This window comes from Petromyzon marinus, chromosome 47 (assembly GCF_048934315.1).
Source record: "Petromyzon marinus isolate PM22_M1 ecotype Great Lakes invasive population chromosome 47, UKy_Petmar_22M1.pri1.0, whole genome shotgun sequence".
In the NCBI taxonomy this organism is placed as follows: Eukaryota; Metazoa; Chordata; class Hyperoartia; order Petromyzontiformes; family Petromyzontidae; genus Petromyzon; species Petromyzon marinus.
This window is the reverse complement of record NC_133713.1, coordinates 10,188,664-10,204,561: the sequence shown is the minus strand read 5'-3', so window position 1 is coordinate 10,204,561 and position 15,898 is coordinate 10,188,664. Positions and strand designations below refer to the sequence as shown.

Below are 15,898 nucleotides of genomic sequence, written 5' to 3'. Positions count from 1 at the left end.
CACGTGCCTGTTGGTGGCACGGTACACGCGAACAGCACGCAGCCCGCAACGAACGCTAATTACGCTCCTATCTATTACGTAAACTTGCCCCACCGAGCAACATCGTAATACAATATGCTAATGAGCTCGCACCGGTAACCCCGCCCACATCGCGGCTCATTAACATAAACCGCCTTTCGCAAAGTTGGGAGGGTGGAGCTCCTAGACCAATCGCGCGGTGCGACGCCCACATTAAGCCTCATGAATAATGAATAATCCGGGTGGCAGCCGACCAACAGCGAGCCGCGACGCCTATAATTAACATAATTTATGGCGTCGTGCCGTCCCGGGCGGGGCGAGTGGCGACCATTCGCTGCGCGCGACCCCGCGATTAGCGTAAAATATGCGAAGGGGCGGAGCGAGCGTCGGCCAATGGCGTGGCGATGGCGGAATGATCACATGAGGCGCGCGCCGTGGCGAGCCTCAGCTGCTGAGGAGGCAGCTTAGGAACAAGTTGTTCGGGGAGAGCGCGGACCGGGTTAGGATACTTTATTGGGGGGGGGGAGAAGCTTTCTTTTTAAATTGATAGGGTTTTTTAAAAAACAAATCCCGCAGTTTGGGTGAGAGGTTGGGGGGGGGGTCGAAAGGCAACTGTTTCCCCCCCGTTGGCCATTCAGTAGGGCGGGCAACTTTTAAAGATTTTAATTATTTTATGGAGTAGTGTACGGTGGTATATGTGTCTATCTTGACTCCGTAATCTATATCTGTAGAGGGAGCCTGGATGTGTATATTTCGCCACAATGCCCATCTTACTTTTCCTCTTAGACACGTCCGCGTCCATGAACCAGCGTACTTATTTGGGGACCACATATCTGGACGTTGCAAAGGGGGCTGTTGAGATATTCATGAAGGTAAAAAAAACAATATTCCAGTCTTCGTGTATTATTATATACGTCTTAAGTATATAACAAACCGGAGCTCATTTTTTATATTGCTTTTTCAAATAACGCGACTTTCGAGTGCGATGCGTCGGTATTCGTCAGGCAACTTTCTCTTGGACTTTTGGCTCATTCGCGTCATTATTTTTATTTATTTCTCTCTCTCCCTGCCCTGTTGTGTTTAACAGCTGCGCGCCCGAGACCCCGCGAGTAGGGGTGACAGATACATGCTAGTAACCCTCGATGAGCCGCCCTACGGCATTAAGGTAAACACCGGACAAAAACCTCCTCACAACCGTCTTTGTAAAACCGCCAGCCTCACACGAGGCTTGTTTCGTAAAAAAAAAGGTTTATATCTCGTCATTTTATTTCATCCTCCTTTGTCGTCTCGTCGGCCTCGTCGTCGTGCTGCGTGGCGGGACCTCGTCATCTCATCCTTTATTTCCCTTCCCCACCTCCTGTAACAAATGGGCATGAAGGACAACAAACCATGATTGTGTTGGGAGGCGCGCGCGCGTGTGTGTGTCAAGGGGCGGGCGGGCACGGCTATCGTCGATTGAAAGCAGCCGCCGTACCGCGTTCAACTCGTAACGTAAAGATTAATCGTTTAAATGTCGGCGGCGTTTGTTACAATGTTGAGAGGTGTGCGCGCGCGCGCGCAATACGAGTGCGCGACGAGAGACGCGGCCGCCTCGCTCGCTCCGCCTGTAATGGCGGACGCGCTCCCCGACGACTGTTGGGAGGAAATTATGAGGGGGGGGGTAGCGGGGGGGGGGTGTGACGTAATCGCGCGCGGGCGGATGTGACGTCATACCACCGCGGGCGGGGAGGGCAAAAGGCGCGAACTCGCCGAGAGACGTCACCGCGTCGGCATCGTGACGTCACCGCGTCCGGCATCGAGACGTCGCCGGGTCCGACCCCCGGCGACCGTCGCCGCGTTCGGGTGGGTGGGGGGGTCCGCTTACCACCGCCGCGGCGAGACCCGCGCGGTGACGTCACCAAGCTCGGCGCGGTGACGTCACCGCCCACAGTCCCCCACGTGGTTGCTTTGCTGCAATGGTGGAAGGCAACGCCGGGGGTGATGGTGGGGAGATGTTAACCAAGAGATGAATCGATTCTCTTGCGCGGCGCTCGACTTCAAACGTTTTCGCGGAGTCGAAGAGTCCGCTATAATTCTTATCCCTTTCGGACAAAGGGAATATCGGATGTACGCATTTTAGTGGCCGCAGGTGTGTCGTTTGCACGAGTTGTGAATGATCTGAAACCCAATACAAATAGGCACTTTGGGCCGATCAAATTAGAATATGTTCACGATGCCGAGACCGGAAAATGTTGGGAATCGATTGCGTTCGATTCTTACTGTACCGAAAGATTACTTAGTCACACCTCTTACAGATTCTACTCGTGCCACAAGGGCAAGGGAAGAATCTTGTTAGCGACATCGTCAGTCATGGTCAATCCACTGCTGGATGAAGGCCTCCCCAAACCACCTGCTTTGGTGCCGGGCGGACGCCACCTCGCACGATAACGATATGTAAAATGTCACCTAGCACCTGCACTGATTTGAACTCCCATCTTTTCGGCGTGCGTCCTCACGGACGCGTTTCTTTCCATTGGCGGCTACTCCCGTCATTTTTAGAGTATTTGGCCGCTGTACATTTCCACATTGCGATAAGCCAGTTTGTTGAGCTATCAATTGTGAGCAGGTGCCTTCTGAAAAAATAGCTGCTATATCGCGCAGTGGGCCTTACCTGGTAAAATGCAAAAAAATAGTTTCGTTTATAATCTCATGCTTAGGTCTAAACTTGTCCGCCTTGAATCCACACTGATCGTGAAAAAGTACGGTCAAACAATTACCCCCACGACCTGCACGGTGTTTGGGAGGGCCCTCGTCCAGCAGTGGATTGACAAAAGGGCTGCACACGTAAAAAAAAAATTCACACGTTTGTTCAAAAGCCCTCTGCTGTGAACCACTTGCTCAAGACGCCAGCCAGCTCGGTGGGAAGGCCCTGTTTACCTCTTGAGTTAATAGCCACTGAGACACAAAGGAATGGTGACTTGCCACCCCCTGAACTGCACGCGTTTCTGTTTTCGGCAGTAGTATTGATGATAAGAGAGTTAATAATTTGTGCGTTTTATACACCACCACCACTACCTTTGCCAACACTCCCTGCGGTGGTGGAGTAGTTGGCACCCCGAGCTGTGAACCTGATTGACAGATTTTTATTACGGACCACGGCTAACATCAGTGGCGAGTGATATCTAAAGCGTTCCTGAGCTCATATTCTTGGTTCTTTACCGAAAGAACCAAGAATATGAATCCTTGCAGTCACGAAAGCTTTAAATCAGTTCCTGAGCTCCTCCCTCAACTCTTCAACAACCCAGCACTGATAATTGTGAAGTACAGTACAGGCAAACATCCCCCATAACTGACACTGCGGGGAAGCCTTCATTCCACTGTGAATATTTATGTGTTGGTGGACTCTCATCTGCCTTTTAAAGGGCATTGCAGGCCTTTAAATGTATTATCTCAAATGCTAAGCATAGTTGAGCCTTGGTAGTGCTTTGATGGATGGTCAACCATGTACAAATTTATCTTAAAGAGGGCTGCGGAGGTACGCGGTGGACAACAGAGGGCAGTGCAGCAACATACATGATTGTGCTGGCCTGCCCTATCATCCAACCGACACTGACCAACCCTGAAGTATGGTCAAATGACCCCCACGACCACTAGCACGGATTGACAAATCATATCAAATATTAGTTGAGTTCGACTGAATCACCAACTTTTACCCGTCGTTCATTTATTATCAATCCACTGCTGGGTGACGGCCTCTCCACACCACACGGGTCGTGGGAGTTGACCATACCTTACCACGCTGGTCATTGTGTGTTGGTGATGGTCGGCAGTTCAGACGTAGATGCATAGACGTAACTGTAACTATGGATCTTGCTGCACTCTTCTCTTCCCTCCTACGCGTAGCTTCGAAGTACTCTCTCTATATATACAAAAAAACATGTTTTATGCATGGTGGTTGCCTGTCCATTTTCCGGGAGTGGATGTAATTGGGCGCTTTCTATGTTATTACATAGGCTCACGAACTTGCCTTTCGTAGGAACAATTCTGGGGCATTGGGAGCCGTCGACTGGACAGGCAAGGGCCCGTTTAGCATCAACACTCGCTTAACCCATACGCCTTCTAAACCAACCTTCACAGCCCTAAATGACCTTTGGCTCTTCTCCCATGTGACATTAACTATGAAGCCCCACTTGGCATATTTATTATAAGGACTTCAAGTTGCAGCCCTGCACATTTTAAGGCTATAAAATTGTGAGTGATGTCGCGAAAAAGGCTGTGTCTGGCGAGGTGCATACCGATGCTACACGATATGAAAGTGCACAGGATCCAACCAAGTACTATACAGTGTGTTTACAGGCTGGGATCATTGGCAAATGCACACACACAAATACCCTTCATTTAGCCTTCTAGATTGTTGGGGCTAGTGCTGTTAGCGAGCATCCATTGAGGTCGGCATGATTTTCGGGGATGGTGGGGCCAGGACTATGCCCAGGCACCATTGTCTGCCGAGTCCTGATGTTTATACATTCCTTTGTGTTGTCACCGGACTTAACCATATAAGTTTTTTATGTGATTGTGTGGGTTCCGTTTGTATTGCCACGTATCGATAGATTGATGTCCTTGTAACAAATCACCTTGGTGATATCGGCTGTGCTTTTGACTGTGCAGTGTAATTCAATTGGGATTTATAAAGCGTCTAAATGCAACCGCAGTTGACGATGCCGCGCAAAGGGTTGAAGTGCATATAGAGACAATTTAAAGGGGACAGATTGGGGTATTTTTTTGGAGTAGTGAAACGGAGGATAGAATGCAGCAGACACAGGTGAAATGAAAACATGTGGCGAAGGTGCATATAAAGAGGAAGTCGTCTTTTATCAGCTGCTGCCTCTCCACTGCTGGATGAAGGCCTCCCCACGCCACTATTGTAAGGATTTTATGAATTGAGAAATTTATGCTCGTGATTAATGTCCCTTTGTCTGTTGAGCATACATTTTAATGTATGCAAATGCCATGCCAGCTAATTGCATGCTAATGTTACGTTTAAGCTAATGTAGCAAACAGTTTGTACAAACAATATTAAACAAATGAGAAACGATGCAAACGGGATGGTAAAAAGTCAAACAAGACCATGGAATGGAATCTTGAATCTACTCGTGACCCTAATTTCTGACGATTTAATCGATGTGGGGGTGAATCATGACTACTTACCAGAGACAACAACTGCTGTTCGCCATTAAGTGGCGCTGATGGTCACCACAGCGCTTTTGCCAGGCTAGGTGCACTTTATTAGAGATGGGCAGCAATCGACAGAATAAAGGGGGAAGGTTTTTAGCCTACATGTAATAAACAGGTGAGGTGGTGGATTTGGCAGTGTACGTGGCCAGGGGAATGGCATATTATATATGTTTATCTTGCTCATTGTCTTTAAGATGAGGCAGGAGTTGGCTTCATGTCATTGGAATGAGGCCAAGCTGCCTTTTTTGTCGACCGCGCGGCCCAACGAGTTTTCATGTCCCGCTGTGGTTGGGTCAGTAGAGTTTGTATTGCTGTATACGGTAGTTTTTTTTTCCCCATGATTTCTCATTTTGTAATCTAACAAGGGCTCCGTGGCCTTGTGTGGAAGGTCCTTTCTGTAAATAGCATTGTCATGTGGGAGTTGGCTTTCAGTTGAGGTTAAAACCAGGGCCAGGCTGACAACAACCACAACCCACTTCATCAGCCAAGGAGAATGCGAGTAGATGGTGACCTGATGACGATGATGTTTATTATAACCACGCACTGAACTTGCTTTTTAACAATTCTTCCACCACCCAAGCTTATGTGAAATCAGTTGAAGACCTCGATGACTTGTCAGGCGTCGCTTGCTGTCAATGACAAATTTGCGAAGGTAATTTCGGCCTGCATTTGTAAGGAGGAGGAGCGGTGGAGCAACGGTTAGCGCACTGATCTATGAACTCTGCAACCTGAGGTCGATTCCTGACTGATGAATGACAGGTGGTCCTTCCCCCGTTTTACTCGCCTGCACTATCTAATGTGGTGAAGTATGGTCAAGCAGTTTCCATGACTGACACTGCTTGGGGGTAGGGCTTTAGCCAGCAGTGCATTGATAAGAGTTGAAATAATGAAGGATTTATTAATTGCAGCTTCCAAAGCAGTCCCCGAGATTTTAAAGTAAGAATTGTGAGTTCTTTTACGTTTTTTTGTGGCTTCGCACTCGGTGCGGTCGGGAGCATTTCTTGCCTTTAGTTGACAAACTTGAGCGCGGAATGGGAATTCTATTTTACTATGTTGGGGGGAGGGGGGCGGTGGTTTATTATATTAATTTAACACCTGCTAGGGTAACAGAACTGTAGACCTAGAATGATGCGTTGATTCCTCAATTAAAATTGATTCTTACACTCATACATTCAATTTAAGCACGTGTGAGAGTAATTACTTACTTTTATGTAAGTTATACGCGAATGTTATATTTAGACGAGTGGAGTAAACAGCTGTACAGATACAGCAAACATGAATAAGAGTAAAGTAAACGGTAAAAAGAGACGAATTATTCTTCAGTTTAATCGTGACTTTTTGAATTGTGACATTGTGGTAAGGTACGTGTAGAACTTGAATTGCCATATTTTGTGGATTAGTGTATAAGACGCTTTGTAAAAAAAATAAGACTTGTTAAAACTTGTGTCCGTCAATGAAGTTACACAAATCTGGTCACACATACAACAGATTATAAGATGCAGGTCCAACTTTTCCTTTAAAATACAAGAGAAAGTGTATCTTACAATCTAGACTTTAGAGAATATGGTCATTTATATTTGTAAATCATTACAGGCCTCCACAGATTGTTTTTTAAAGTATGTTTTATTGTTGTTTTGAGCCTGAAGCAATGTTAGAATTTGTGATGGTTTATTGTCCTTCCCCGGCACCTCCGATTATCACGGTTGTCTACGTATATGTTGCTAAAGAAGTTTGTTGTACATACATGTTTGAGGAATATGTAGCCACCTAAGTTGCCGTCCTTTTGTAACGAGCTCACGGAACTAACCATTGACCAGTACGCTGAATGCCGATTGCCACACGGGTGGCTGCTTGAAACAAATCTAATGGAGAGCAGTGTGGGGGTTGAGACCGAGAGAAAAAAGAAAATGTGCAAGTCAGCTGTTTTTTTTTTGCCGTATAATTTCGCGCTCGCGTACAGTGACCTCGTCCTTTATTCTTCCGTGTTTATTTGGAACTCTGTGTTTTTGTTGTTGTTGTTGCCGGGACGGTCTCGTGTCTTCCCCCGGGGACGAAACTGAGATGAAGCGTCTGTATTTAGCCTCGACCTGAGCTCGATCCGACCGCGCACACCAACGCGTCAAGCCTTTGTTGCCCGCTCGGGTGGTTACTTGTTGCAGAGAGCTTTGTAGTTGCAATCCAACAGTCCGCCCTGGTTATTACAGCGAGTGTTAATCATAAAACAGTAGTCTGCGTCATAGTGGACATCCGATGGATCCGCTGAAGTAATTCGAAATAAATAAGCCGTTGTGCCGATGTCATGGTTCACATATGCCAAATTTGGGCATTCTGGTTTCCTCCATCGTAAAAAATAAATATCTACAAAAAGGAGTTGGTTATACATTCCGATGTAGTACTGTCCTTAAATAATCTTGCCTTTGGCATTCCTTGCTAATGTGTATTTTATATTACCAGCTCTTACAATGAGAAAAGAAATGGAGCAGAAATGTAAAAGTGCTCAAAGAAACTTAATAGTGCTCCTTCATGTGCTTAAAATGTGGTTGCTGCGTTTGATATGAAAAAATAATTAACTGCAATTGTCCTAGCTAGGCTAAGCTGAATCAAGTAAAATATCAGTCCATAAAAATCTGCTTCACTGAAGGTCAATATTTTCTCTGGATTTTGCACAATGTGTCCACATAGACGCATGCAGAGGCGGATGGACCCGATTGCAGATGGACTACTGAAATCATCTCATGTGGTTGCGGTACTCGATGGATTGGGAGTCTAACTGTATTTTGGAGCAGGCCGCGTGCGTGACAGAGCCACCGGTCGTTGCTCAAGCTGTCCTACTTCCACCTGGTCTCCGTCGTCCACAAAGACCAATGCCGAATTTGGAGAGGGAATATAAGAGGATGGTTAGCATTACCAGTAAGTGCAGATTGAATTTGCAAGGAAATCTTAAATTTGGATCGTTGTATCGCGGGGACGAGTAACATATCCCTTACAAAACTGCACTCGCTAGCACATCGAGCGAAGATCTCCATATGGCTATGTTGCCCGTCCTCTGTGTTGTTAAAATCCCATAACTCTTGTAATACATTTTTTTTCAAACCTCGTAACTAGCTGAAGGCCCTTGTGTCTCCGCACACGTGCGGGATCGTAGAGCGATTTCCGCGTGAGCGTTGAACATTTTTGCCGTTTCAAAAGATGCAGCTGCAGTTCCACGAGCATTTGCGGCTCTAAATTACGCACGCGGCCGTTAAGGAGAAGCCGCGTAGTCTCGCGCGTCTGGTGAGCGTTAATTGCACGCATTCCGTGGAAATGTAACGTAAGCAATTGTAACAGCGGTTGCAGTTGCTTTCCCGCAGATTAAATTAACATGCGTGGCATTGCCGCCATCCGCACCCCACGAATCTTGAAAAAAGTATCTTTGTACGATGTGTGGTTTCTAAATCGTAGAATATAGCGTATGAGAGTTGTAAAATATCATCCATCCTTGTCTCGTGCGTGTACAGCCAGTGCAGATGCTGTCATTTTCTTTTGTCTCTGGCCAAATCGTCCTGAATTATTTAAATGTCATAAAATCCGGAAAACCAACGCGGCATGAGCCTGGTTATTACTTGCATTGGGAGACTACACGGGAGATTAACATTTACCAACCTCTTACAGTGCCTTCATGGTTGACGGAGACGTGGTGGAAGTAGGACAGCTTGAGCAGTGATCGGTGGCGCTGTCACGCACACTGCCTGCTCTCAAATACAGACTCCCGATCCATCAAGCACCCCTGCCATATGAGATGATTTCGGTGGTCCGTCTGCAATCGGGTCATCCACCTGCATTCTTTTCTGTGGACACTTGTGAAAAACCCAGAGTAAATATCTACCTGTAGTGAAGCATGTTTTTACGGACTGATATTTCACACGCACCACAATGACAATAAAATATCAATCCTAAGCAAATAACAAACCTGAATCATGACGATTCATTTTCTTGATAATACTAACAACCCTTTGTTGTTCCACTGCTGGATACTGGATAAAGGCCTGCCATGTCGATGATAGTCTGTTTGACCATACTTCATAGCTTTGTGAAGAGGAGGGGTGGCCCAGGACTGGTTCGGATATCACTCGCCATTAATGTTGGCCGTGGCTGGGTAGCACTCAGGCTGTTAGGTTAATATTCAGTGCGTGAACCAATGCGCCACTGCTTTCCCCCATTAACATGGTCAGTAATAATGACCATGTTAAATGCAATAGCTGCTTCTCAGATTTGTCTCCTGGCAAATCCCCGCGTCTCGATTTGTGCGTCTCGCATATCCTAGCCGCCGCTGTTTGGCTCGGGGCTGAGTCGGTAAATTCGGTCAACGTAACTTAATCTCCGAATATGGTTGAGCAAGGGTGGCTTAGCGCTTGTTGGGCTTGTGTATGGGTCTTGGATTGGCGGGTATGATTGTGTCCACAGCATCCTACTCTGAATGAGCCAGGGGACGACGTCGCTGTCTTAACGGTTGCGTCGCCTGATTAACGCACGTCGAAAAGAAGTTGTCCCTTGACGGGTCGCCCGATCTCACTCAGAGTGGGGGGGGGTAACTCAAGGGATCCTTCTCAACGTGTTCGGGGGTGAACTGGAGAAATAAATGTACACGCAAAACACGTGTGAACGCATGGGAACGGGAACGGGTGGAGCAGATTATGAATAATTTTTTCAAGTGATGTTCTCTTAAAAACTGTTATTGGCAGCGCTGCTCAAAGTGAACAAGGCTCGCTGACAGGTTTTCATACATATTAAACTAACATTTTGATCACTGTTCACTTGAGTTTTAATAAATCACTTACATAATATCATTTAATCAGTGAACTTATTTAATGTTAGGCCAAATTTATATAGACCTGGACATTGGTGTATGTGAGCCACGTGGTAAGTTTGCCAGCTAATTGCTTTTTGCGAAACCATATCTGTAATATAATTAAGGTGTAGCGGCCGACTTGAAAATTATGGCCATGGAAAGTGTGGGTAGTGGCATTCGTGGAGTATGTTGAGTGGTGGTCATGATGAACTCCTCGTGGGTACGAACGCGTGTTGGCGATCACTGTGCACACAACAATTCACCATTCCCAGCGGTTTGATCGGTTATCATGATGGGGGTGGGGAGTGCACGAATGCCTTCCAGGATGTATTCCGTTTGTGCTTCGTGTTTGCCGTCCCGGTTTGTATCACTGCTTGTTTTTCTTTCTCGTTTGTCCATTTGTTTGCTTCGTTAGCCTAAATGTGGCATTGGCGTCAGATAGGTATATCATTTGCATATGTAATTTTAATGCATGCGATTCGTAAACGTACAACTCGAATCTGTCACGGGTGTCGAGTTGAACTTTAACCAATGCATAGATCCAAACTGCCAGGCTACTGGCTCGCATTGAAAAATGCGATCACGTCACACATCAGTCCAACACTCTCAACCTTCCACTGCCTCCCAATACAGTCCCGCAATACAAGCCGTCTCTATCCTCTACGGACTCGCCCCTGCCTACCTTTCTCATCTCACTCTACTCTCCTTCACGCACTCTCCTGCTGCTCCCGTCTCACTCCACTCCCCCACCATGCACTCCGCTAAAGTCACCAAGGCTTTCAATCGGTCACTCGGTGAGAGGCCAATTAATACGTGTTTACATGCGGGAGTAAATCGGAAGACCTGGATAAAACGAGTGCGTGCGAGGGGGAAAACACTATCCCATACAGACGAAATGGATGGTTGGTTGTCCACATGTTTGCTGTACTAGCTTGTGACGAGCCAGGGTATGGCACTTTGACTGCCATGGGAAGGGAGTTCTGCAACATTTGTGCGATCTACCAACCCTCGCCTCCACAGTGCTGGATTACAGGCGTGTCGCACCTACACCCACTTAATGCTGATCTCTGCTGGTCATGTTGGGTGGTGATGTTGAGTGCTGTGGCAATGCCAATTGCTGCTCGTGGTATTTTAGAGTGGTGGTAATGGCAACGGTGGTCTTGTGCAGGCCGGCTGGAAGGAGAACCATGCGACGTTCATGAGCGAGCTCAAGAACCTGCAGGCCACGGGTCTCACCACGCTGGGACAGGCGCTCAAATCTGCCTTCGACCTCCTCAACCTCAACCGCCTCGTCTCCGGCATCGACAACTACGGGCAGGTGCGAGGGGCCGCCGGGTTGCCGGGCCGCCCACCGGAGGCCCAACCACAGCCACTGACGTCCGGTGCCGTGGTTGGGCTGCTGGATTGTGAAATGGAGCGAACAAATGCCGACAGATCAAATAACTGCTTCGTGTTCCTGTGTCGCTATGCGCTTTATGATTTATTTTTAATTCATGCGCAGATATTTGTATTTACTTTAAATCTTAGTGCGCAACACGCTGCTGCGAAGCAAACCTATGTAACGAGCGAAGTTGCTTCGAGTAATACGAATGTGCATGGCTGTCTGATGTGTGTTGGGGTTGTGCTGCGTGTTCGGCATTGTCGGACGTTTCACTTCAAGTTGAAGAGCGGTACAGTACAACTGCCAAAACCTATCTCGTAGGAATGGGAACGAGCCCATCAAACTCCCGATGCACTTGAGAACCAGGTTTAATCGCGGGTGGCTGCAAGCTGGATTCAAACTCCCTAGGATCTCAGTGATGCCATCTCAGTATCTCTGACTCCTGAGCCACCGGAGGTCTCCTCTTTGTACTTTATTTCAAATGACAACTGCAGTTTGCTTCGTTGAAACTGCTTTAATAACACGGTTACCTGCCTCTGTCAATATGCTGAGATATGCAATGGCCTATTGTGTCTGGTGGTTTATTTACGCCACTGTTAAGCCCTTGACATTTAAGACATGCCCTAATGTACCTGTGGTACGTCTCAAGAATTTAACACGGCTACCCGCCACTGTCAATATGCTCAGATATGCACTAGCCTATTGTCTGATTTAGTCACGCCATTTAAGACATGCCCTATTGCTCCTGTGTTATTTCTCAAAAAATAACGCTAGATTTGGAAAGTTAATTCGTATATATATCTTTATGCTACTCATATGTTTTTTTTAATTTCTTAATATTTAGCTTGTAGGGTTTCTTTTCTCAATATTGCTCCATAGTTTTGTCTCCATTAAGCAACTAGAGGTGAAGACCAAATTATCCACAAAGCACTCAGATCTCCTCCGATCTCAGAAACGTTTGAGCCAGGATGGTGCCTGGGTGAGTGATCGCCATGCATAACTGGGGTGTTTTCGTGTCGTGAAGCAGGTGGATTGCTTCACTGTTCTGGCAAATCGCCCGATGTAGCTGGATGTTATTACCAGCGAAATGTTGTACTCAAATTGTAAATGTTGTGGATTTACTTTCTAATTGGCATGTGTTTGCTTTATAAGGAATACAGTTGTAAGGTGCATTACTTAATAATAGGCTTAATAAACACACCGGTGGGCTGAAGTAGTAAGTGATTGGCATTTCTTTACGTGACAAATCCCTTACTAATTGGCTGTGGCGGGTGGTGGAGAGTTACGACACATTTATACTAATACGCGATCTAACCCAAAAACCTTTACTATGCTTGATATTGGTCGCGAAAGCCTGCTACGTGGTAAACTGTTTTTGTGCGTTCGTTGGCGTGCTTTTCTGTGTGTAGGGACGCAATCCGTTTTTCCTGGAGCCTGCGATCGTCATCACGATAACGGACGGGAGCAAGTTGAGTAACGGCTCAAGCGTACAAGATGAGGTATGGCTCGTAAATATTGCACCTTGGCATTCTCATCCTTCCTTGGCAAGCCAGCAATGTATCGGGGGTGGTAGAGCATTTGCTGCCGCTGGTTGAAGAGGTTGGCAGTTCTAATCCGGCACGCCGCCATGGTTATTTCCTCAGGTGCTTTCACCATAAAATAGCTACGTGCCGTCCGCTTGACAAGTGGACGTTAAAGATCCCATGTCATTGGCTGATGCATGAACACTCTTTTCAACCTAGGTTGGAAAGCATTACGAAGTCATCGCGACGTTGCGTTCGTATTTCCGGATGTTATTCCTGTGTGTCGAGTGGTAATACGTTTGTGTCCGCCTGTCTGCCCGAGTCGCCACACCTCAAACAAAAACCCTTCCTTCCCTCCCGTGTTGTTTATCCGTCCGTGCGTGTGTCCGTCTGACAGCTCCAGTTGCCGCTGTCATCGCCGCTGCCAGGCAGCGAGCTGACGAAGGAGCCGTTCCGCTGGGACGAGCGTCTGTTTGCGCTGGTGCTGCGCCAGCCTGGCAGCACGGCGAGCGAGCCCGAGCAGCTGGGCAGCGTGCCGCTAGACGACTCGCCCATCACGCCCATGTGCGACGTCACCGGGGGTGCGTGCCGCTGACGTCGCCGCCATCGTGATCGTCGCCATCGCTGTTGCCATGACGATCGTCATCACCGTCATGATCACCTTCGCCGTCACCACCATCATCAACATAACCACCACCGCGGCCACCATCGTCGCCATTATAAATAGGAATGCTTCGTTTCTTACGGTGGGCGCAGGCCGCTCGTACTGCGTGCGAACCCAGCGGATGCTGAACCAGTGTTTGGAGTCGCTGGTGCAGAAGGTGCAGAGCGGCGTGGTCATTCACTTTGAGAAGGTCGGGCCGGACCCGCCCCCCGTGTCCGAGGGTACGTATTCCGCCTCGCCTCTTGTCACACACCGCTCCTCCTCCCCCGCACCACCCGCGAGTAGCGTGGGCTCCCGTCGACACTTCCCATAAGCTCTTGCGAGCAGTGAATTGAACAATAAAAGATGACTTGTCATATCGGCCATTGTGTAGAGGGAGGAAAGGTGCCGCAGTGTTTCGTGCACGAGAGCTCTCTTTAAGGAGCCTGGGTCCGATTCCAGATCTTGGCTAACGTGAGCTGCAAGTGATATCGGAACCGATCATGGACCTGCTCTCGGTCAAATCGGCACGACATGTAAACATCAGCTCGGCGTGGTGCTAACCACACGGCCCCCTCTCTCTCATGTGCCTTACCAGTCTTCATTGGTACTCGCCAACAGTTCTTGCGTGTGTGCGTGTGCTAACATGCATACGCGTGTGTGTACGCATACATATATGCGTGTGTGTGGTGTCGCGGTTAGCATGCTGTGCTACGAACCTGGCAACCCGAGTTGGATTCCCGCTCACGGCCAACACCGGTGACGATTATTTGAACCGGTCCTGGGCCTCCCCTAGGTCGATTCGGCCACAATAGAGTTCCTGGTGCGATGTGTAAACATCGCCACTGGGGAGACAAAGGCGGCCGGGCGTGGTGTTGGCCACCTACCCCCTCGTGTACCGTGCCGGCCTTCGCTAACAGCACTCGCCCCAAAAGTCTGAGGATCTTTGTGTTTGTCTTTTGTGCAGATGGCGGAGCAGACTTGTCGCGTACCACAGCCTCGTGCTCCCCGCTGCCCTGGCACAGTTGCCACCGCCTCATCTACGTGAGGCCCAACCCCAAGACGGGCGTCCCCATCGGCCACTGGCCCGTACCCGAGGCTTTCTGGCCCGACCAGAACATCCCGGCGCTGGTGAGTGGCGTCGGTGTTAGCCGGCACGAGCGCTGCAGACAAAACTGGTTGAGGTGGGGGGGGGGGTCCCCTAGTACCGAGCAAACATGCAGGTTGACGTGCAGCAGCTATGCGATTGTTTTTTCTTTTCTTCTAAAGGAATAGGCCAAATTCACAATAAAACCTGACTGCGCCCAATCTCGTCAGATCTCGAAGCCTCAGCAGTGATTCCTAAATTGCCTTACGTGGTAGGCCACATAATGATTATAATATTTCTCACAAGTAAAGTTTTAAAAGCTCAGAATTGTTCTTCAACTTACCGGCAAGCTGAAACAATATTATTATAGCACGCTTAATGCGTATACAAGTGACATTTTAATTTGTTTTCCTGTGCAGGGTGGTAGAGGGTCTTACAGCCCAAAAATCTATTTTTTATCGTAATATTAGCTGAGAAAACCCTACATGTTAGGCCAAGCGGTGTTGAGCCAAGTTAATATCTGCATGAGAGACTGCCTGAGAAAATACTGCATGTTTGCAGACCTCGAGCGTTGAGGCGAGGTCAGGGGCGTAGATTGATAAACCTCCGCACCGTGCCGCCGTGTCCCGTCACGGCCCACCACGCCCCAGGAGGCCATTCGTGAAATAAATGGGAAATGAATGCGAGCGTGAGGTTACAAATTACCGAAGTTCTATTTTGACACTTTGCTATCTCGATGTAGTAATTGTTGCGGAACGGATGATTACCAGGACAAAGAGATGCAAAAATAGGGCAAACGTGTCGCCCGGTGTGTTGCAATTGGGTCTTCGCCTTCACCACTACCCTCCCCCCCCCACCCCCAACGTCCACGCCAAGTGGGAGCATAGCGACCTTTATTAACGCAACGGAAGCTACCACGCGAGTCGTGGCGGACGTCTCTTCTGTGATGGAGGAGTTGTTGATGCAGCGCGACTGACGCTTGTGACCTCCCGCCTGCCTGCGCAGACAGTGAATGAGTTTTTTTTTTTAACATGTCTTCAGCAATCTCGTCCCTGACCCCCAACAACAACAAAAATGCGGTCTCTGCATCGTGTCTCTTTATTACCAGGACACTTTTAATGGTTTCTGGATGAACCTCCAGTCTGTTATTTGACATCCAGAATAATGGATACTGCAAAAATATAGCCATCATCCTGTCCTCATC

The 15,898-nt window shown here is 48.1% G+C and overlaps 1 protein-coding gene across 1 annotated transcript in view; it reads left to right on the top strand.

The window, feature by feature from the left end:
• The first annotated feature begins 407 nt into the window (after nt 1-407).
• The window catches only part of LOC116952513 (integrator complex subunit 6), a 30,213-nt gene continuing 14,722 nt past the window's right edge, over nt 408-15,898 (top strand). The window contains exons 1-7 of the mRNA XM_032971911.2: nt 408-890; nt 1,106-1,183; nt 11,229-11,378; nt 12,851-12,940; nt 13,362-13,545; nt 13,721-13,849; nt 14,575-14,738. Coding sequence (XP_032827802.1) covers nt 780-890; nt 1,106-1,183; nt 11,229-11,378; nt 12,851-12,940; nt 13,362-13,545; nt 13,721-13,849; nt 14,575-14,738 — 906 coding nt within the window. The 5' untranslated portion in view covers nt 408-779. The remainder of the gene's footprint in view (nt 891-1,105; nt 1,184-11,228; nt 11,379-12,850; nt 12,941-13,361; nt 13,546-13,720; nt 13,850-14,574; nt 14,739-15,898) is intronic.